Below are 23277 nucleotides of genomic sequence, written 5' to 3' on the forward strand. Positions count from 1 at the left end.
AAAAGTGAAGAGCGGAGAGAAAAGAGAGTGGTTTTTGTTCATACCGCTGTTCTTGAGAGAGCGAGAAATTGATGTGTGAAAAAATTTTCTCTAAGTGAGCGAAATTTTTTGTACACGTGCGGCATTTTAAAGCAGTTTTTTTCATTTATTTTGGTTAAGAGGTTTCGTTATGATTTTATTTTACTCTTAGCCTGGTTTCGATGGTGCTTTGAAGGTTTTTGGAAATTCATGTGAATTTTATGATAATTCGGAGGTTTTAAATGTATTTTGCTGATTTTCGGGCTAATTTTTGCGTTTTTTTGACGATTATTTTGTGTTACTGTCTCAAATGGGCATTGAAGAAACCCCTTCTACTCGAGCAAATTTATGATAACATTTAGTTACAGTTGTGGGTAAGAATCATTTTTTATGGAGAAATATGACAAAAAAATGGCGAAAAAATGAACTATTTTTCATTTTTTGCAGTTTTACGTGTTTTTCTGGTTTTTTAGCCTATTATGACTTGCCTATGGTTTCTTAGCCTATTATGACTTGCTCATGGTTTTGCGAGCATCTGGATACCCTATTGGCTGATGGGAATTTTTCTTTGGATTTATATGCTTTTGAAATTTTAAAAAATTTGATAACTTTTTCCAGTTTTTCAGTGAAAGTTGTTTTTAAGAGCTTTCTTTTCATAATTTAGCCTAAAATATTTTTTCAAAGTTCACACAAGTGGTTTTAGTAAGTACTATTTGTTTTGATGAAATTATTTTGGCAGAGATTGTTTTTTCGGGATCTCAATTTATAACAAAATTTGATCAGATTTTTTAGCATGTTTTAACAGATTTGATTTTATTGTTTTTACTTTTTTGTTTCATGACTTTGTTTCAAGATAATCATAAATTAGTGAAGGCACGTTTTGTTTGATGAGTAGTTGGATGGCGTTTAAATGGATTTTCACTTCGAGTCGTTTCCGGAATTTCTTCCGGCTATGTTTTTTGTTAAGATCTGTTCACACATTTTCATGATTTTTGAAGTCAAATTGGAGTAGTGATTTTGGTCATGCCGAAACAGGAAATAGAGCGAAAAAGCTAGTGCTTTTGCGGCGTGAAATTTTTTCGCTCTAATTTTAACGTACACAAAAATTCGCTTTCTCGCTGGTGGTTTTTTGTTCACATGCGGCGATTTCACTTTGATTTTTTACTGTTTTTTCGATTTTTTGAGTCGGGTTTTTTCTAAATGGTTTTTTCCAATCCATTAATAGCTTATTCTAGGCCTAGTTTTTGTTTGAACCAAATTTTCATTTCTCGCTAGTGGTGTTTTTTGTTCACATGCGGCATTTTGACACCGATTTTTTGTTTTTTTTTTCAAATTTTGTTATCTGATTTTTATTAGAAATGGTTTTTCCCAATTCATTCACAGTCCGTTATAAGTCGTTTATTGTTTAGTCAATAGAAATTCTTTGAATTGTACGTCAGGACTTGTCCTGCTATGTGTTTTTACTTCGTCGAATAAAAAAATATTTCGCTTTACCTCATTTTGCCGCTTTTTCATCTTTTTGCGTGATCTTTTTGACTTCTCTAGGCTAGTTTCTCTCTTCTCTCATTCTGCTAAATGTGATTTTGAACATCAGTTGCTCAGCAAAGCAATTCAAAATGAACATAGTCAGTATAAAAAATTGGAGTCAGAAGTAGAAACGGGATAAACACATGAAGCCCAATTTTAGATGCCCGCTATTTGAACGTCGTTCCTATAAGTCTTAGTTACCATCTCTAACGCTTATTGGTATTGATAGTAGCCCCTTGTAGCCTCTCTCTCAGAAACAGAAGTACGTTATGTTCAACTACGAAATGCCATCAAAATAAATCGGACTTAAGAAATGTTTTTGTACAAAAATCTTTTTTTTTCAATATCTTCTATTCTTTCAATCCCAATCATGCTTATTGGAATCAACGGCGGCTATTTTTCGTCAATCTGCCGGGTATGTTTATTTTTTAATTCGTCGAACTTTTTTTCGCTTTACGCATTTCGCCGCTTTTTCGACATTTTGTGTGAAATCCTTTTGACTTCTCTAGGCTAGTTTCACTCTTCTGCCATTCTCCTCGAAGTCCTTTTAAACAACAGCAGCTCAACAAGGCAATTCAAAATGCAGAGAGTCAGTATAAAAAATCAAAGTCAGAAATAGAAACGTAATAAACCCATAAATTCCATTTTTAGATGCCCGGTACTTGAACTTTGTTCCCATAAATTTTAGTTACTATCTATAATGCTTATTGGTATGGATACTAGACCCTGTAGCTTCTCACTGAGAGACAGGAGTATGTTCAATTACGAAAATACATCAAAATAAATCGCACTTCAAAATGTTTTTATACAAAATCAATTTTTGTTGATATTTTCTTTTCTTTCAATCCCAGTTATTGGAATCAACGGCGGCTATTTTCCGGCAATCTGCCGGGTATGTTTGTTTCTGAAACCCCTCACAACTCCAAATTTCATGTCAAAAAGCCTGAAAAAAGTGAAAGGGAACCAGGCAAAGCTTGCAATAGAATGCAACCTTGGTTTTTGTGATTTGTGTGATTTACCTTGAAACCTAAATTCCAAAAAACTCTGAAATCATATTCATATATATCATTCGTATTCTGACTTCATTGTCTATCAAATGAGGAGGAGATAGAAAATTTGCATATTTTGCTCCAAAATAATTGTTGTAAGATAAAAAAACTTTAACTCAAAACCTTAAAGGAATTAAACAATGTCGATTCAGATGACTGATGAGACCTGCCACTAATGTCACAATGATACAAGACAAGCAATAAAAGCAAATAAAAAAGGAAGGCTCTTCGCGAAACATATTCAATAATAATCTTTTGTACAAAACACTTATTAACGATGTCAAAATAGCATCAGATGAAATTTTAGTTAAGTACAGTTACTTCGCTAAGTTTAATTTTTTGATGGTATCTGTCATAAATGGGACAAGGATATTAACGGCACAAAAGCGCTACGTTAAAAACTAATTGAAAATATGAAATCTTAAAAGGGGTACATTTATACCTAAAATGTAGCCATTGTTGACCGTCATTATCCAGAACATTTCTTAAGAATCAAAAGGGACATTAAGTAAAAGCAAAATTTGAATACATTTTGCAAGAAAGTGGTGTCGAAGTTATTAAAAGCACAAAATTTTTACTCAAACATTTGACAACGTCAATTGCGCCTTATTTCAACGCCATTCACGTTATATCAAAATCTTTATTTAATGTGATAATGTTACCAGGCAACAAAAAAATCTCAAAAAAGGAATTGTTAAGAAAACTTGTATCAAAACCGGAAAACCATTAATTAAAACATAAAATCAAGAACAAATATCTTGTAATTCTCTAGAAAAAGATGCTAGGGCTCTTTTATCTTAGACTAAGATACCAGTGAACAGAAGTAACATAAAAAATGGCGAAGCTAAAAAATTCATTTCAAAACTTTTAAAAGTCGCAATAATCATGGGGTTTCAACAAAAAACACCAGATAGATTAACACCCTAGTAATTCACCTTAGCCTATCATTAGTGAATCTAAGTCTTAACACTACAAGATACCAGCAAATACAAGCAGAATTAAAATTTTCACAACTTATTTTCAGCAGAGTGTTGAAGCCAAAATAACAATTAGCATTTCACTGAAATTATAATAGGTACGTTGGGCATCATTTGCAGTTAAATGAAATCTGTCAAAATTTGAAATCACTCCAGTCTGCAACTATCATTAAAAACAAAAAATGCAAAAGTAATTTACGCAAAGGCAGTAAAGTGTCTGATAGCAATCAAAAAAATTTTTTATTCTATAGATTCACGGAAAAAATCAAAGAAAATCAAAAACCTAATTACGGTACGGTTGACGGGCTTTCCAATGATAACACACACAACCATCTGCAATGAATTTTTGGATTGTCCAACATTGAATGAACAAAAACTCAATTTGAGCAATTAAATCCTCCCATGATAAAGTGGGTCGGAACAATCAATACAACATTTCTATATAACTGACCTTCGCATCTAAATTGAAGAAGAATGGACAATACAAAACACAGCAGATTGACAGCGCGCAGCAAATTGCAAGTATAAGTTCCTACCAATACGTTTAAACTTCAATCAAGGAGAGTTTTGCACATATGACTCGTTTCTACCATAACGTTAAGAACTTCAAAAATCACTGAAAGGTAAACAAAAGTGAATCCAAAGTTGAGAAACAATCAGTTTAAGCCAAGAAACTGGTGAGAAAATAGCTAAAAATTAAGCCAGTGAAGCAACTGTGGTCTTTCAGAAAAAGTTTATAGGAACTATATTGGTCCTCTTGATAGTTTTTAAGCGATTTTTCATATTACCTATATTGGTCTTATAGACCAATTTTATCGCTTTGTCCTCACAAAGGAGAGCTTAAAGTGGCAAAACTCGGAACTCGGGGTGGTGGCCACTCGCATAGGTAAGTAGCGAAAAACTGTCCAAACTCCGGTATATAATAATCAGACCTTTGAGGGATCGTAACAGAAGACTGATGAGATTAGATCCGTTTACTCCCGCGAGACGGGGCACCTGGATTCTCCAGATCTCTTGGTAGAGGAGAGTCACGGGTTTGGGAGCTTCTAGTCTCTCTCCTTCCGACTTTTCTGCCTTTACTGTGGAACCAGCCATGTTTCTCGTAGCAGTGATTCTATAAGCTCTTCTTGACAATATATTGTCGAGCACATTTTGAGCATTGAAGCAGTTGACTGCAATTGTCTACAGATATTTTTGAGCTTGTTTGTGCTTTTCATCTCTTAGTACTTGCTACTTCCATATCATGCAAAAGTTTCAGATTTTCTACCACGAATTGCGGGTGAGCTTTTTGTCATGTGAAATTTCTACCAACCTAATGTCTTGTACGACTTACTGCCGCCATTCAAGGAGCAGCAAAACGGAGATATTGTTAGTGTTTCGACCATTTCTGGATCTAATTTTGATCCCAATTCTTTTTCAATATGGTCGTTTGTCACATGCCTGTTCATTCTTTTGTGGTCGCAAACATGCGACTACAATTTCTCACGGAACACTAATTTGTGGTCTTTCCCTTACAAATTTTATGGTGCTATCAACTTTGTCTGAGTATTTAAATGACTTTGGTTTCGCGATTCACTTGTCTATGTTCTCGATTTTTAGCCTGTTCAAGTCATTTTTTAGTGTTCTTAGCCAGTCTTCGGAGTATGTCTTTCAAATCTTGCAGACCAAAACTAGCTTAGGGACCTTTTGTTTAATGAGGCTTACCCAAGGATTGGCTCTTCGGAACGCCAATTTAGTCTCTGTCCTTCAGAGAGACAGCTTGGATCAATTCTTTTATAGGCATCAGTTTTTGGCATTCAGTTTCATGACCATTCTTCGTGGTGGCCGAGGACCTCCTTCTCATTTAAGAGCAAGCTTCGACAGATCTTGTCAAAAATTGAATACCCCTCTTTCGAAAACAAATTTGTACTTGCGCTCTTTTACGCCTTCCGCGCAAGAATGGATATTCCAGATCAGGCTTCTCATTGGCTTATTGATCCCGTCTTCGATCAGTGTATTCATCAGAGCTCCTCTATCTACAGAGTCGAATACGAGATCATTAAACACCATGTACTACTCTTTATTTACTTCTTCTACAGTCTGTACTAGGTTACGTAATAGACAAACATTTTGAAGGGTGCTTCAATTTTTTCTGAAAACAAACTGATAACGATCCAGCTTCATACACTCATATCACCAATCCTTTCTTTTAAGATTTTACAGCAATTTACCCGCTGTCTCAAGCATAAATAGTGATCTGTAATTTCCGGATCCATTTGGTGCCTTTTTTGTACAGACTGATCACTTTGGCATTTTTGTACTTCTGTGGTTCTAACTGTGTTCTTTCCCACAGGTTACGGAACATTTGAGTTGGCTTTCGTTTCGAATATCCCCGAACCAGGAGATTCGACAGCACCTGAGTGCTTCTTTGAGGGACTTGAAAGCTTTTCTGATATCTTGCGTGTCCTTCAAATTCTCATAGGATTTTATCCGGCTTTCAATGGCGCGGTCTTTACAGTCTAATGTTATTTTCTTGATTTTCTTGTTAAATTCATCCCTTTGCCTTTCTACTCTGTCTTTTGGACACTTACTTGCAAGATAAATTTTATGCACTGAATTTCGTTCTTTCACAGTCTCAGTTTCTGATGAGGTGAAGTGGCTTGCCCAAGAACTTCCATCGGAATTGGATGTTACATCAATTTCTTGCTCATCAATTATCTGCCTCAACGTTTCCATTATCTTGGCCGGATCAATTGTTGTTGTCTTCATTTAAGATCTTCAACTTTTCGAGCTCTTTTGGAGTTCGGCAGATCTTATCACACTTGCCTCGCCGAACTCTTCAAGGGGTCTGAGAGCCTCACAAATCTCTAAGAATGCAGTTCACTAAAACTGATGAGGAAACTTAATTTCAACTGGAATCCGTTGGAGTTCAGCAGCCTATGTTTAGTGATAGCTTTAAGTATGTTTACGGATCAAAATGCAAATCAGTCTCTGCTCATCAAAGTAAATAAACAATTAAATATTTACTAAACGGAACTTTCAACCTGAACTCAGGATCCCGTTATGAGAAATGAAAGTATAGCACTTTTTCAACCTAAGTTGTGTTTTCTTTTGCCTAAGATAGCTTCAGACAGAACATTTCATAAAGTTTTTACTCAACTTAACTGCACTCAAAATGCTCTCGCAATGACAAAACTCAACTTTTTTGCCCTTGTTTCTAATAAAAAAAAATTTATTAATCTGTTCAAAAATTGGGACTCATTTCCAAAATTATCTGTTAAACTAGCAAAACTCCTCCGAATGCAATTTTTGCGACCAGTTTTTTTTGCGATTTGTTAACAAACTGTCGTTATTTTAACGGCGGATGAACTAAACTATTGCAGATAGAAACTTAAAAATAATCTATCTTATAAAAGAAGCACCGCGATCGGGTTTGCAAAGTCTGTCTTCGTTGTTGCAGATGGGTTTCCAACCCGATGACTCACGAGTCATGGACTTCTACACTTTATCACGTGAGCTGTACCCAACTGACCCAATGATGGTCCATTTTGTGATAGACGAGCCCATTCCATACAACGACACGAATACTCGAATCCTATTGGATGATCTCTATCGACAACTGAGTGAAAACCCATTGGCTCTGAAATCGACTAATGCGGCAACGCATATGAAGGACCCGTGGTTCCAGTTGATTCCAATGAAGAATTATAAAACTATGGCGGACTACATTCACGAAGCTCGGTTGCGATTTGGATTAATTGCAAACAGTGGCACAAATATTCAGGGATCTGTTTCCTTTCTCCCTGAACAAAATTCGGTTTCATTACAATGTGTGAAAAAAACAATGAGCGTTTTTGCATTTCAAATGGTAGTTTTTATTATGACCTGATAAGAGAAGGCCTATACCTGACAATTTATTTGTATCATTGATCTTAATTAGAAGCCATTCATGTGACTATGGACATGCCAGGTCATGTATTTGTAGTTCGAACTGCACCCCAGTGTGAGACTCGAGATGGTTTGATAATAGGGCTAAGTCTGCAAAACCTCAACAATGGTTGTCTTCTACCTTTTTAAAAGGAAACAGTTCCATATTTAGATATACATGAGCAGTTTGTTCAATCGATGTCATCAAAGCGATATTTTGATATCGGAAGATAATCAGCAAATTCTTAAGAGTCGTTTCGTCATTCCCTTCGAGAAAATTCGAAGTTCTCATTTTGATGAAGGTTATAATCTGGTACGCGATCTGAAACGTGTCACCGATATTTTCCCCTACAAGGTATGTGCTGCTACAATTTTCCAAGCTTTTGTGGAAAGATTTTCGATCAACATTTCAATGTGTAAGACTGAAATCACCTCCTGCAAGAACAAAAGAAATATAGATAACCAATGAATTATATCAATTAGTATGATACTATAATTACATGCTGGCATTCTATATGTCGAACATAATTGCAATAAATTAAAACAATCCTTGAAGTGGTCTAATAAAAATGTATGTAAAATTGCTACTTTTCCATCTCTACAAAACTTTTCGCGCCGTTTAGTAATTGGTTATTTTTCGTTTTTAACCTACGGTTTTCCGCAATTGCAATAGGATCTATTCCACGCTCGAACGAAATAAAGGAATTGTTAATCCAACCTGGCTGATCTTTGACTCCGGAAAAGGCTAATCGTATTCTATTTATACCAACTGAATGGTTTTTGATTACGTTGAAAATGCTATTAAAACCGTTATTTCCGATAAACCTGTTTTGTAATGATAAACCCGTTTAACAACAATTATATATCAATCACTCCCGAATTCCGCTGGAACTGTTTCTAAAAAAATATCACTGGCGGTATCATATTTGGTTGCCATCCGTATCCGTTCTATCAATGTAATAGTAAAATTATTACGATAATGTTTGATAAAAATAATAAAATCCAAACTGAATATTTACGTAATTTGACAAAATTTAAATTGTTTATATACTAATTGTTATTTGTATAAAAATCCGAACGCTGAAGCAATTTTACTGATTACTTTATGCAATATGTTACTTCTACCTATAGTTACTTCGAAAGACCTGCAGCTATTAGATCGCTTCCGACTAACCTTTACCTCTTGCTATTTTCACCTTTTTTTGTTCCGACCCGCACTTTAGTGGGGAGGGAGGAACTATATACTCAACTGGGTTTTTTTTGTTCAGTCAATTTTGGCCGACCGATATATTCATCGTAGAGAATTGTGAGTGGTATCATTAAAAAGCCCGTCCAGCGAAGAATACGGAATTAAAAAGATTTTTCTGATTTTCGTGTTTTACAGGGAGTTATCGAGGTTTAAAGTTTCGTGAACTTTCGACTGTTTTTGTTCACATTTTCAGTAAATTTGCTAAAATTTGGCACAATTTCGCTAATATAATGCAAAATAAGTTAAAATTTTTAACGGTAAAGTGTTGTTGTTACCGTCAGAGATACAAGAGCGTTGCTGAATTGTTTGATTGAAGTTTTTTTGGCTCAAATTTTAGATAAAATTTTCAAAATTCAAACTTTTTTCATCAAAAATGGCACAAAATATGCTTTTTTGGTCCAGTTTGTTAAAATTTGGCAGACTTAGTGACCTAGAAACCTTAGCACAGACTCCGTAATCTCAAAAAGAGCGCTAGTTGCAATTAGGAGCCGTATGAAAGTCTCGATAACTATACGAAATGCATCTTTTTTTTCAATATTTCAAGAATTCCTTTCAACCATTGGTCTAATTAGCAATTATTTTGAACAAATGGTCGGTTTGCTGGGCGCGCGACAAAATCAGGGAGAGGTTTGATAATATCATGAACTCTTAGAATCAGAGAGTTTTTGGTTTTTATTTTGATGCTGCCTTTTAAAATGTTTTGCTTTTGTTTTTTTAATGTTAATTACTGAAAATATTTTTCATTCACGGCTCCGTAAATGACAGCTCCCATTAACGTAAATTTGAGTCCAAATGTAGATACAGTTTGTTTTCAGAGAACCAAAGGGTTTTTATGGCTTTGAGGAAGAATTTTAGAAAAATTGAACTCAATTCTTGTCTTTTGCCTTCAATTGTTATTCTTTTGGCAAACTGATTTTTAAGTTTAACCACTCGAAGATCTAAATCTCTTCCTCAAGAGGTGCAAGTGAACCTTTTCTATTCATCCGGTTTTTACCTAATGTCTCTTATATTATTGAATGTATTTGTTTTAAGGAAATTTCTGTGATTTTTTTAACTTGACATTTTTTTAAATTAATTTAGTCAACATTTTGCTTATTCGCTGTAAGTACAGGTCAATCTGTCCTCCTTATAGCATAAAATCTAATTTTGTGGCCGATTGTTTTAACAGAAGGTCTTCTTGCTTTTGTTACTACGGATTTTCATACAAATTTTTCTGATTTTTGTGCATTATTGCCCAATTTTGCTGTTGTTTTTGTTTCTTTTGTAAAATGTCACATTACTTAACAATCTAACTGAAAAAACTTGACAACACTTGAAACTGAACATACTTTTTGTTTTCATAACATATGATTTGAAGGGCTGCGACACCGTTGTCTTGCAGAAATTTGTAGAGTTTTTTATTTTTGCCCTTTATTTGTTGTTTATTTTTGTTGTCATATGCCAAATACTGTGTAATTAAAGGTCTCAGTGGCCAACTCTGGATAAACATGTGAACTTAAATAACTGATATGGGTAAATAACTAATGGCTGTTTTGTCTTTCGATATAAATTTCTAAAAAAAAAGAGTTATAGTATTCTTCAACTTATCCCTTTTTGTTCACGTTTGCGTGTTTTCTCGTATTTTACAATGGTGTATCATTTTCGTAAATTAGCCTCATTAGTTAGATCTGTTTGTAATGTTTTGTTGAATCAAATAATTATTTTTTTGGGATGTAAACTTTTTAAATGATGTCTTCTGGGCTTAGACAATTTGTTTCAGAAGAGTTTTGTGAAGTTTAGATACTTTTCAGTTTTTGTGGTTCTTTTTGTTGTCATTTTCTGACTGTCGTTTTACAAAAAGAAGTTATGATGATCAAAGAAGAAGCAAATGAAAATGTTTTATTCTCGAGGTTAATATCTTATGGTTAGTCGCGGTTAAATTTAATGGCTTCAAAACTGTGATTTCGTAAAGTTGTTTGTGAAACTTATTAGATCAGCTTGTATTTAATGTTATTTTAAAGTCTTACGATTTAATCTCATTAAAAACAGTCGCAATTTGTTTTCCAAATAGTTGCAAGACAAACCGTCTACTCTTTTAGTCGAAAACTTTTATTGGCAATGAATTTTGAAAATATTTGTTTTTAATAAAAAAAAAAGAGATTGATTTTTGAGATCTGACAATTTTATTTCTGTTAAATTGTAGCTAAGCATCTCTATATACCATTCACATCAATTATCTTTTGAAATTTAATTTGCTCTCTATAACAGTTTTATTTTCCTCAAATGGTCTTTCTTGAACAACCAGTTTTCATAAAACCAATTATCGTGATTTTTGCAAATTTGCCCCTTTTTTGTAGGTTTTTGTTTTTTTCTCACAGTATCACAATAATGGGCGTCATTTGACTTACAAATTTTGTCACCTGCAAAAATGCAAACGAAGATTTTTATTGCTTTTAGTGATCAGCTTAATATTGAATTGATTGGGGGGACATCGTTTTCGTGCATTATTTTTCGTACAATTTTCCGTTGTTTGCCTGTATTTGTCGTTATTTTTGTAGTCGTATGACATATCCTGGATAATGAAAGGCCTCAGTCGCTCTCTATTGAGGTATAAAAGACTCTCTCAATGATTTTATTTGATGCGTAATGTTTCTAATCAGTTCGAATTTAACTCTTTTTTTTTAAAAAAAGGCAATGTTTTAATAAAATTTTGCCACTGTTGCCAAGTCGCATTGAGGAAAAGTCCCATATTTTGTTCCAAAAACTACCGTTTAATCTTCTTAGTATAATTGTTATCTCATGCCTTTTTGATTTGGTTATTAGTGGTTTTCAAAAAATGGACAAGGAGTTTTGGTCGTAATTAATATTTGTAACAATTTGATTTTTATTGCCGTCCTTTTTGGTAGTCATATTATGGTAGCCACAGGTCTCATAGGCCCTCTAGAGTAGATTGTTTTATTTTTAGTAGTTTGTTGAACGATATGTTGATATGTTAATTTTTTTATCGCTTCCTCATTTGGTAGACAATTAAGTGAAAAATGCAGATGAGCGGGGTCGGAACTTAATGTGCGAACGCACATTACCGAGCCTCCTTGTCACCGTTTAAAATAAAATTTTGTGTTGTGCAATGGTCGGCGTTGTGTAACATATCCATGGCCAATAACTATTACTAAGTTTCTGTTACATCTGCAAATTCTAAGCTTCACAGTATTCCTATGTTTTCAATGGTTTTTCGTATTTCCTTTGTGGTTTTTTTTATGACAAGAAGTTTGAAAATTACTGGCTCAGAATCTCGTTTTCCGCTTCTATTTTCATCAGAATGCGGTCGATCACCAATTAAACTGTTAAATAAATTTCTTGCATGTTAACTAAAACCATATTTTCAATTTTGTTCATGATAGTATCCATCTTGATTGCTTTAAGATGTTAAATATCGCTGTTTCTAAAAAGTTAAATTTGTTTTAAAATGTGAAAAAAGGTTAAGTTAAGTTTTAAAAATGTTATATTTCAAAAATGTTCTGTAAAATATTTAAAAAAAATAAAATTGAATAATTGTATGAAAATGTATTGAAAATAAAAAATGATTGTATTATCCGTTTAATAATTGTATTAAACTCATCAGAAAATAACAGTGAAAGGTAGGAAATTTAAAAGAGAACAATGCTTTAATTCAATTACGATTCGCTTCAATTCTGCCTAAATGTTATAAACTACTTCATATTGTATTTTGTTATTTATGACGGCTGATACCTTTGCAATAAATATTTCATTTTTTAAATTTATCAACTACTTTTGTTGTTCCAACCCACATATGCGGGGTAGATGATGTTTGCTCAACTGTTTTTTCTTTTCAGACGGTAGTCCCGAAAGCAATTTATATGCATTGGAGAAAATTACTTGCACTGTTTGAACCAAAAATGCCGTCTTTTTTGGCAGACAAAACGAAAACTCTTTATCCCATTCTAGGAAGATAAGTGTTGTACAATTTGAAACACGTAAACAATACACACATACAAAAACACAAACCCCAACACAAAAATAAAATTTTTTTTGGGCGACTGATCCTTACTCCAGGCTCTTCACGGTTCATTTAGCTATTCTTTGTTTTTTCGAAATGTTTAGGTGTCGGCTTTTTCAATCAACTGTATCGGTAATTATAATTTTTGCGGTGAGCCTTGAAACGGAACTTTTTGTAAAAATTTTCTCATTTTTGATATTTCATGAGCATAAAAAACCATTTAAATTCTGTAATTTCTCGCAGATGATTTAACAACTCTGGTTTTGGACAGATTTAAGGCCGCAATTTGTAAGAAATACGAAGTTTTTTTTGGAATATTGTAAGGATTTCTAATAGTTTTTGCGCTCTAAAGGAACCAACTCTCTCACTAACTATTTCTCTCTCTCTCTCTCTCTTCTTAAAGCTATAAACAAAATATAAACACCTAAAAAACATAAGCATAGCTGGCAGATTGCCAGAAAATAGCCGCAATAGATTCGTAGATCGGCAGTCTAAAAAAACAGTAAAAAAGACAGACCAAAAAAATTCGTCTTTTCATTGAAGGCTGATCTGTTATATTTTGATTAAAAATCTGTAAAGTTATTGCTGCCTCTATTAGCTGATCTCAAACAACCTTCATTTAGAGTGACACACACCCATTTGACCTTATCTCTTTGAATTAAAGTAAATAAAAGTCAATTTCATAGTGAGGAAGTCATTTTTGAGAGTGAGGTAAGTCAAGTGTGACCAAAAATTTAATCACGCGAATGAACAAAAAATTCGCTCCACTAAGAGCGAAAAATGACGTCACACATGCAATTCAGTTGAAATTGCATGAACGAATGAACAAAAAGTGGCTGTGACGTCATATGGTCGTAACAAAAATCATGACGACGAAATCAAAAACATAGCAGGACAAGTCCTGAAAAACAATTCAAAGAATTGAATGAAAAACTCAGACGTACTCTACCTGACCAGCAGATCAATTGAACGATGCCAGCCAGAACACAAACAAAATCATCAAAAAATTGAGAAACAAAAAGAATCAAAACTAAACAAAAATATACTCATTGCTAAAACTCTTGAAGCTTTTAAGCCTAAGGCAAACTTTCTCCCTTCGAAAATACCTATGTCGAAAATAAGTTCAAAACCAAATTTTGTTTCTGAAATCGGTCCAGTATTACATCTGCAAGACCTGAAAAATATTCATTGGCCCTTGAAGATCGAATAAATCGAAAATGAACAAAAAATTTTAAAAAGAAATCAATTGCTAATTATAAGGAAAATTTTGCTGAAAATGGCAATAGAAATATCTTCAGAATCAATTCTGTGTCTCTAGAGGCTATCCAGTAACCCAATTCCAAGCTTTAAAAACTCATTGGCTCATAGATCGATAGCCAATAATTTTTAGAAAAAATTTCAAACTTCAAAAAATAGAAATTCGTTATATTTAAATGTTGAAAGCCATTCAATTGCCCCCTAGCAACTGTTTAACAACATACTATCAAACTCTGGAAGAGATTGATGAGATGTTTTGAAAAAACTTAAAAAAAATTGCAAATTTTGTCAAAAATAATCTAAAATTCGAAAAGCTAAATTGTTGAAAACAAATCAATTGGAACTAAAAACCATGCAGTAAATTTATAAGAACTTGGAATATGTTTTCTCGGACTTGAGAATGGACGAATATCAAAAACTGACGAAAGCTTCAGGAAACCTTAAAAAAATTGAAGACTTTATCAAAAATGCTAAAATTCGTGAGACACTAAAAACCATTTCATTATTACTAGAAACTATGCAGTGCCCTATTAACAAACCTCAAAGCAGATTACCTGGTCCCTGAAAATGGATAACTGAAGAAAAAGTGACGAAAATTTTCAAAAACCTGAAAAAATGCGAATTTTGTCAAAAAATTGCAAAAAATTTGCGATATTCAAAAGTTGAAACCTATTCAATGGCAACTTAAAATTTTTCAGTAACTTATCATTCAACCCCTGATGAGGATTGATGGCCCCCTGAACTCAAACAACTTGAATAATGACAATAAATTTCAAAAAAAATATCCAAAAAATTGCAAGTTTTGTCAAAAAATGCTAAATTTCATGATGGCAAAATGTTGAAAACCATTCTATTACCACTAGAAATTAAGCAGTAATCTATCGTCAGACCCTTTACCAAACTCTAGAGCAGGCTTCTTGACAACTAGGGCTAAAAAACTCTAAAAATGACAGAAATTTTCAAAAAACCTGAAAAAAATTGCAAAAATTAGTATAATTTTGCGTGTTTGTATTTGTAGTACCGAAACATATAGCTCATAAAAGGGTCATAACAAACAATTCTGTCTTGCAAAAGGCCTTCATCAACTTTTAAAAACTTCAACCTAAGACTAGTCAAACAAAAAACTCGAAAAAACACAAAAAAACATCAAAAATTGCACCATATTGAGCCCAAAAACTCCTAAAAATGACCTTTTAACCTGAAAGTAAGGCCATCCCAGCAGCTTCACCACTGTAAGCACTTGAAGGACTACTAAAGCCCACTTTGGGCCTCTAATGAAACTTATTGCCCGCTGGGCTTTACCTGTTTATCCCGTTTTGAAAGATCAATGTCATTGAAAAATGTGTGAACACATCTTAAAAAAAAAAACACAGCGCACCAATACAATTCAAATTCTTTGAATTGTAAAAAACCAAGAGAAGGCCAAAAATAGCCCCAGCTATCGCTGTGCGGCTATTAAAAAAAACTTTTAGGTGACCTGAAAAAAATGATTTCTTCAAGGAAAGTTTTACGGAAAATTTTTGTTTGTTAGTTGAAGAGTTTCACAATCCAGGCACAATTCAGTTTTTCAGTTTACAGAAAGGCCCACAGACGCGAAAAGATCAGTTCGAGGAGCAATTTAAAAAATCCGAAGAGAAAAATAAATTTAATCTAAATTTGAACATTTGTATTGATCTTTTCAACGTGACAATACGTAAACTCTCGTACTTTCACATTCGTCTGGTTTTCATTATAATGTAGAATGTTAGTTGTTCGAACGATCTGCTCTGATAATATAAGAATTTAAGATAAAAAAGATTTCGATCTTCACTTTTCAATAAGGAATTAGTTGTTGCTCCCATTAAACCGATTTTTTACATCTCCATAGTACGTGCTCTCTACTCCTTCAAAAATACTGAAATGGTTAATTCTAAGGAAATAGGAAGAATTGTTCGGAAAACAACTCTCGAAATTAGAAAAAAGAACATATTTTTCTTTTCATTTTAATTGGTTTTTGCCATTTTGAGAACTCTAGATTGTCTGAAGTCTGCTGTAATTTCCAGAAAATTGGTTCCATACAGAAAACTATTGGTTCTTTCCATAATAGTTTTTAATCAGCAGAAAAAGAGACAGATAGAAAGTTTCTAACCAAAGTTTGAGGGAAAAAATTTTTTGAAAATTTTGTATGAGTAGTTCAGTAGTAGTTATGCTCAAAACTGTAGGGAAATACGTGTGACAATCAAAATTCAATTTAATCTGACTAAATTTACTACAATTTTCTCCGTTTGTTGTTATTTTTTTCCTTCAAAATGTTTTTCCTTCAAAATTTTAAATTTTAGTTTGTTCCGTTTTTTCAAATTTCAGATATTTTATATAAATCACGACTAGATAATGAGAGCTACTAAATGGTTTTTTTTCTTTACGATGCGTAAACAAAAATTGAAAATTTGGCTGACGAAAAAAGCCAGCCTCGCATATATATTCTCCCATTTTGAAGAAATGTTGGCACCATAAAAGGTTTTGAAGATGATTGTTTGAAGAAATACCAAGGTTTCAAATTGTTAACTGATGCGCTCGCCGCTATTGGATTAACTTCTCTTAACAAATATTCTGATCAATTTCGCCTTAACCAATATCATTAAACTGCCATGTTATCAAATTTTTTTATATTGGATGAGTTTCGGGAACAAAAGTAAGAATGCCAACAAGGGGGATCTGGCTGGCAGTAGTTTAGTACCTCCGATATTAACTTTAGCTATAGTTCGAAACTGGTAAAAAAAACGTAAAATACTAAATTTTGCTTCTATTGTTACGTAAAGCATTGCACAGTGTAAGATGTTTTCATCAATGTTCCTCAATTTCTGACAAAAAAGTTCCTGTGGCACCGATGGTTGTCTTCAGCTTGTAGCTCAGAGCTTATTAAATTTATTTTCCCAATTATAAAAAATCTTATTCTTTTGGAAGTTTCAAAATTTTCCGCACGAAGGGAGTCAGAACATCATGTGCATGTGCAAACGCACATTACCGAGCAGCTTTATTAACCACATTCCTTCTGTTTTCTATCATCTCTCCCGCCGAGAAAGCAGAGGCATATTGGTCAAATTTTGATTGCAGATTAAAAATTTAGTGTTTTTGTGTCAGGTGTACTTTACCTCGACAGAGATGATGTTAATGGAGCGCAACAGTCTCATGAAGGAATCAATCTGGTGGTCCATAGCTGTGGCCATAGTCTGCTGTAGTGGGGTAGCCTGGCTGCTCCTCCCCAAACTATTCCTGTTCCTCACTGTCATCTCCACCCTCGCACTCACCATGACCACCACTATGGGCTTCATGGCCATCATGGGCATGCACTACAACATTGCCACATACATCATCGTACTTCTACTCATAGGTCAGCATATATAAGATACATTGTGTGGTAAGTTCTGAAAATGATTTGTGCGGGTCCATTAGAACGCAAAATAAAAACGTGTGCGGGTTCCTTGCATATAATTTAATGTCTCGATTGTTTGGGACTCAACCTGAAATAAACGGTTGTTGGGTGATTCGAGAAGCTGATTACTTAATGATTATGAGGACCTTGAGTTTGACTAATTAATTGTTCTTTAGAATCTTAATGCATAATTTTTCGAAGATATATTAACAAAAACAATCGAAATTTTGATAGAGCTCTAAAACAATTTTCCCTCGTTTTACGTGCTGACTCTGGCGATCAAACATCGCACAATTTTTTTTTAACTAAAGGATGGTTTCATTAGATTGTATATAGAATTCAATAAAGGATTGGATAAGGATGAAATTACTATCAATACTGCTGAAAAACTACTGTTAGGAGCGCCGAAGCTTAGCAAGCTTTTTCAAGCAGAATATTAGACGGCTATCTAATTTTAAAAGCGAACATGCAGAAATCTTGTTTTAGGACTGTGCATTGATTACATTTCGCACAGTGGCCATGCCTACCTCTGCGCATCACAACAGCTGTCATCACGACTCAACCTCGCCAACACACCAATCTCGCCAATTGAAACGTCTACCTCAACCCAAACGAACAAAACTGGCCACCAATTTGGACCTATGAACGACGATGCGAAGCGTGAGCAAATTGTACGACTTGCATTGCGCAATATTGGAGTTCCGTTGACCAATGCGGCACTTTCAAGCCTCCTCTCAGTTTCAATGCTTGGATTTGGAAGCTCTTACGTCATGCGAAACATGTTCAAGTCTATGATGCTTTTGTTTTCTTTGAGTTTCTTTTATGGGGTCATTTTCTTACCCATAATTCTCAGCTTTTTTGGCCCTGTGCCAAAAAATGAGAATGAGAATTGGGTCAAAGTCTCAAAACATGCCAAAATTGATATGAGAGACTTAAGCAGTCAAGATGCCAAGGAAGTGGACACAGGACCCAATACGTCAGCAGCGCGTTGCAAGGTCAACACCAAGTCACTCACTGAATCGGATACTTAATCCAAGAACTTGCTATTCATTTGCCAAATTTTAATGTTATTGTCTGCTTTATAGTTGATTAGATATTAATTTATAGTTCATTCGTTGTGTACGTTTTCTGTTAGAAGAATTAATATAATTAATTGTCATTGATCAAACCTTATAATTTAAAGTCAAACCAAGCATTTTAAATTGTTGGTTGAAATTTGTTGGTTTTTCTGTCGTTAGCATTCTCATTGCAAACAACTAAATTGACCCCTTGGTCATTTTTTCGAACCAGATAAATTAACATACCTGGCAAATTTCCGGGAAATAGCCGTTGACCCCCATGCCTGACCTTGGGTTTGAAGCAATTTGAAGAAAGCAAGAAAAATTGACGACAGCCTGACTTTTTTCTGTCTCAAAAAGTGCTGCTACTTGGCCCGCAGTTTCAATATGGTAAAGTCAGGCTTTAAAATGGAGGAAAATATGCTTAATATTAACAATTTCTAAGGACCTTTGATAACATAATGCAGTGTCTTCAAACATCAGGCCTAAATGCGCGAGCATTAATTATTGGTATATCCCGTTTCTATTGATTTTTCTTTTTGGCCTCCAACGCAGGCTCGTAAATTTGATGACTCGATTCTAAACTTCATCAAGTTAAAATAGTATTAGGTAAGTCAGAAGTCAAACGTGAAAGTTACGGCTCAAGTAAAACAAAAAATGGTTGAAGGAATTCTAAAAAAGAGCAAGACAAATCTTGAAATACAATCTAAAGAATGTAATAAGAACAATGACCAACAGAACAATGGAATTTTACGGACCAGAGAGATAACTATTTTCATTTAAATTGTAATTTTTTGTGAGCGGCGTGCTGAATACCAAGGTTTTTAATCATAAAATAAGAAAACCAGATAAATGTTTTCAATTCTAAGCAAAATCTGGTGTTTGATATATAAGAGACAAGCAGATGCAGTCAAAAACGTCCGATAAGGTCAAAAAAAAAATTAAATCAGCGAAAAATGAATAATTCGATGAATAAATTTTAATCCTGAAAATAACGCAAGAACTCAGCTTCAAGCTCAAAAGAATTTGACCAAATAAATTCAAGAAAAACGTAAAAGTTTTGAAACGTCAAAAAATAGCAAAAATAATTGAGAATTCGTTCGATTTTTTCCAAAACAACCACATTAATAGCAGACCCCATAAAACAAAAAAAAATTGCAGTTCAAAAAAACTGGTCGAACATCTAATAGACAAACAGGCAACAAGGGACAAAATTATTAAAGTTCGGAAAAATCAAAACTTGATGAAATGTCCTCAAGACCAATTTTGAGGTGCTAAAAATTACCCTACACCCCCAAGTGCAAGCCAAAAGAAATTGCATTTCTTAACAGTCGAAGAACTCAAAAAACGTCATAAATTTCTTTAAATAAATGAATACCTCAAAGAACCGGCATGAAAAGAAAAATCTATAGACTAGGAGCAACGTCAATTAACGCGCCAGTTAATGAAAAGGAAAAAACTTTCAAAAATGACATCAACAACTTGAATTTTGGCCTTCCGGGCATTTTCCTGACTCTATGTAATTGAAAAGGTGCTAACGTTAGCTCAGGGATTTTGTAGAAAATTAATACACACCAGGTATTACCGCTTTATCCTGTTTTGAGAGAAAAGTTGTCGAAAAAAAAGTTAAGTTGTAATAAAAAAATAGCGTGGCCATTCCTGAATTACAATTCAAAAAATTGGAACAATTGAAGTTCACACTAACCAGCCTTCTTTAAAGATCGTCCTCCGATAAAAAAAAACAAACGAATAAAGAGACCTCCGCAAAAGTAAACAAAACGCTACAAAATTCAATAAAAAATGTTTTTCAATTGCTTTAGAATAATGTTGAAGTGTTATTGAAGCTACTATTCAGTAAAATGGCACCCAGAAGACTTTTACACAATGGGACTTTTGAAAGCAAACACCAACTTCGCAGAAAAGCAATGCAGACAAAATAAAAGGACGACAAAAGCGATTTGGCGGAAAAAATTTTTATATGAACATCAATGAATTTAAGTGGCATCAAATTCAATCAAACACACATCTAACACTTGAATTCCCCAACATCCAATGAAACTTATCTATCAAGAGAAAATAAAATTGCAAAAAAAATGAAGCTGACGATCAAAAACTCAAAAATACTCAAAAATAAATGGTGCCGAAGCTAATCAAAATATTAGGACTAAGCCTAAACATTAAGTAGATCCATTCAAGTGAACAAAAATTCGCTCTCAAAAACCAAAAATTTGTTTGCACACCATTCTCTCGTCTTACTATAAAAAGCACTTTTATAGAAGTCACGGCTCACAACTAATTGATTTTGGTTCATCTTAATACTCCAGCGTGGCTGAAATCTCTTCTCCAATATGAATTCTCATGACAAGAAAAGGCCAAAAAAGTGTGAACAGATCTTAACAATAGACATCACTCATTTACAAATCAATTTATTTGTATTGTAATAACTGCAAGAACTTCCGAGATGACTTTAACACTCGTTTCTCCGAAGAAAAATACTTTTTTTAACAGCTCCTTCTTAAACAGACCCAAAAACTGCTTTAAGAAAATGAATTCAAAATGCTGAAAAATTCAAAATAGACTAAAAAACTAGGATAGATCATTTTTCGCAATGAAAAACAAGTGCTCCTAACAAAAAATATAGTTGTTTTGTAATTGCAAATATAAAACTTCTAACACAGAAATACGCAAGACATATCAGGCTCACATTTGCTTGCCTGACGAAAATTTGTAAAACTGTAAAATTTGGCAACAGTTGTTAAAACTTTCACTAATCTGCGTTATTTATCTTAATAAAAACCGGTTTTTGTAAAATAAAAACAATCATCGTTTGATAACTTAACGAAAATTTAAATTTCCAATGAACACAATAAAAAAATACTATTTTAAAATGCTTAATATGATCATTATAGCATAATGAAACAGCTAAACGACAGAAACATTTTGGACGACAGAAATTGGTCAAAAACACCGCATGTGAACAAAAAATTTCGCTTGTTCACAGATATCGTTTTCACAGCTCAATTTCTCTGTCCCTCGAAACTGCGGTATACAAAAATCCCTCTCTTTTTGCTCAACTCTCAAAATTTGTTAGATTTCATTTGTATCATATCGTGCTTGATTCAAAAATCACTTCGAAAAATGATAGAAAAATACTTCTCCAGCACTTCTCTTTCAGTCGTAAAAAGGCTCAGCACCAATGCAATTCAAATTTTATGGATTGTTAAAACGAGAAAACCTAAATAATAGCAATCAAAATACTTTTACAAAAATATTAAACTGAACATCACAATTAGGCCTGAATTCTATGGTTTTTCGATGTGAATATTCAATTTGCGATGCTTTACTCAACCATGTTCCGCTTAAATTTTTTAAAAAATGAACAATTGTTCTCTTTCAGCTCTGGTCTTGCATACCTATGAAATTCAGATAAAAGTTATGTATTATTGCACTGAATCTCGAATTTTTTTCAGATGTTATTTTTGAATGATGTTCAGTGTGTATACAAATCAGAATATATACAATTAAATGTTGATTATAGATACAAATAATTTCTGGTTTTTGATATTTATGAGATCTCAGTTTTCTTTTAGTTTCAACTAGTCGTCTTCATTACAAGAGACAATTAATACTTGACCATCACAAATGTAGAAAATCCAGATCAAGAAGTTATTTCCCGTTGATATCTTTTAAACTTCATCGCACTGATCGGGTTGAATAGATGTTACGTTTAACTCAGCTTACTGCTGCTTAGGCAAAATATCTTTAAAAAAGGAGTTTATACGCAGTTTGAGCTTACCAGATATTGAAATGTAAAGTTGCTTATCTCCGTTAAAATTTAGCAAGAAAAAGAGAGTTACCATGCAATGCCATCTTTTTCCATTTTTATCTGATACTTAACGCAGAAGCATGCTCAATAATTGATTGAACAACATGCAAACTTATCTGATTGTTCGACAACTTTTGTTAACAATGCTTATACGTTTTCAACTACTGGGCATGCGTTTGCGTTAAACAATAGAGAAAACGGGAAAAGTAGTATTGCATTGCAACTTTCGTTTTCTTGCAAAATTCGACGGCGTTCATTAATTTTATGTTTTGATAATTGGGGAGTCAATATGGCGAATAGCTCATTTTCATAGGCAGGTAAAAGCACTATTGCCGGGATTCAATCATATATTTTCTGTTGAAAATTGATTGCGAAGGGATGTAATCTGGGTTAAAATTACGGAGTGCTTGCATACTTTGACTGAGTATATTTTCATCAATGCATATTACACTAATCTACAAGAGAATCTCAAATTGCAAGTTCACTATATAGTAAGCGTACTATCTTTAAGGAGCGTCCTAGTGCCTACTGGATCTCTTTTGGTTTCAATTTTATGAGTGCTCCTGGCATTTCTAAATTGTTGAAAGATGCCAGGAGTTTTTACGCACTAATCCTAATAGAGATTTGATATTGTTCCATAATCAGAATTAGGTTTAGTTCCTCATGGAAACTTTTCAGTTAAATCATTTAGAGCAAGGTTTTCCATTGTCAATTTTTGTGCTTTCTCAAATTCAAAACTAAAATTATTATGTGAATTTTCTTTAATAACACAGAAAAACTCGAAAAAAACGATACGTGTTGTAGGACAGTTTACAATGTAAAACTTCACTTTAAGCGTTTCTGCTGTCATTATTGTCATTCATTGTGTTTATCGTTACCAGAGGAAAATTTTTGCAAATAAACTTCACACTCTGACCGCAACATCTGTCAACCCAAACTTATAACGCCCTGTAACTTTTATCAAATCACAAAAACATATTCGAGGCAGGTTCTCTGTAAAC

The 23277-nt window shown here is 33.6% G+C and overlaps 1 protein-coding gene across 1 annotated transcript in view; it reads left to right on the forward strand.

Annotated features, from left to right (window-relative positions):
- The window catches only part of LOC142341548 (patched domain-containing protein 3-like), a 42214-nt gene extending 23702 nt beyond the window's left edge, over window positions 1-18512 (forward strand). Inside the window, exons 9-12 of the mRNA XM_075392569.1 lie at window positions 7011-7332; window positions 7648-7832; window positions 17101-17350; window positions 17879-18512. Coding sequence (XP_075248684.1) covers window positions 7011-7332; window positions 7648-7832; window positions 17101-17350; window positions 17879-18423 — 1302 coding nt within the window. The 3' untranslated portion in view covers window positions 18424-18512. The remainder of the gene's footprint in view (window positions 1-7010; window positions 7333-7647; window positions 7833-17100; window positions 17351-17878) is intronic.
- Window positions 18513-23277: the final 4765 nt, after the last annotated feature.

The sequence above is a fragment of the Convolutriloba macropyga genome, chromosome 6 (genome assembly GCF_964194025.1).
Source record: "Convolutriloba macropyga chromosome 6, txConMacr16.3, whole genome shotgun sequence".
Classification (NCBI taxonomy): domain Eukaryota; kingdom Metazoa; phylum Xenacoelomorpha; order Acoela; family Convolutidae; genus Convolutriloba; species Convolutriloba macropyga.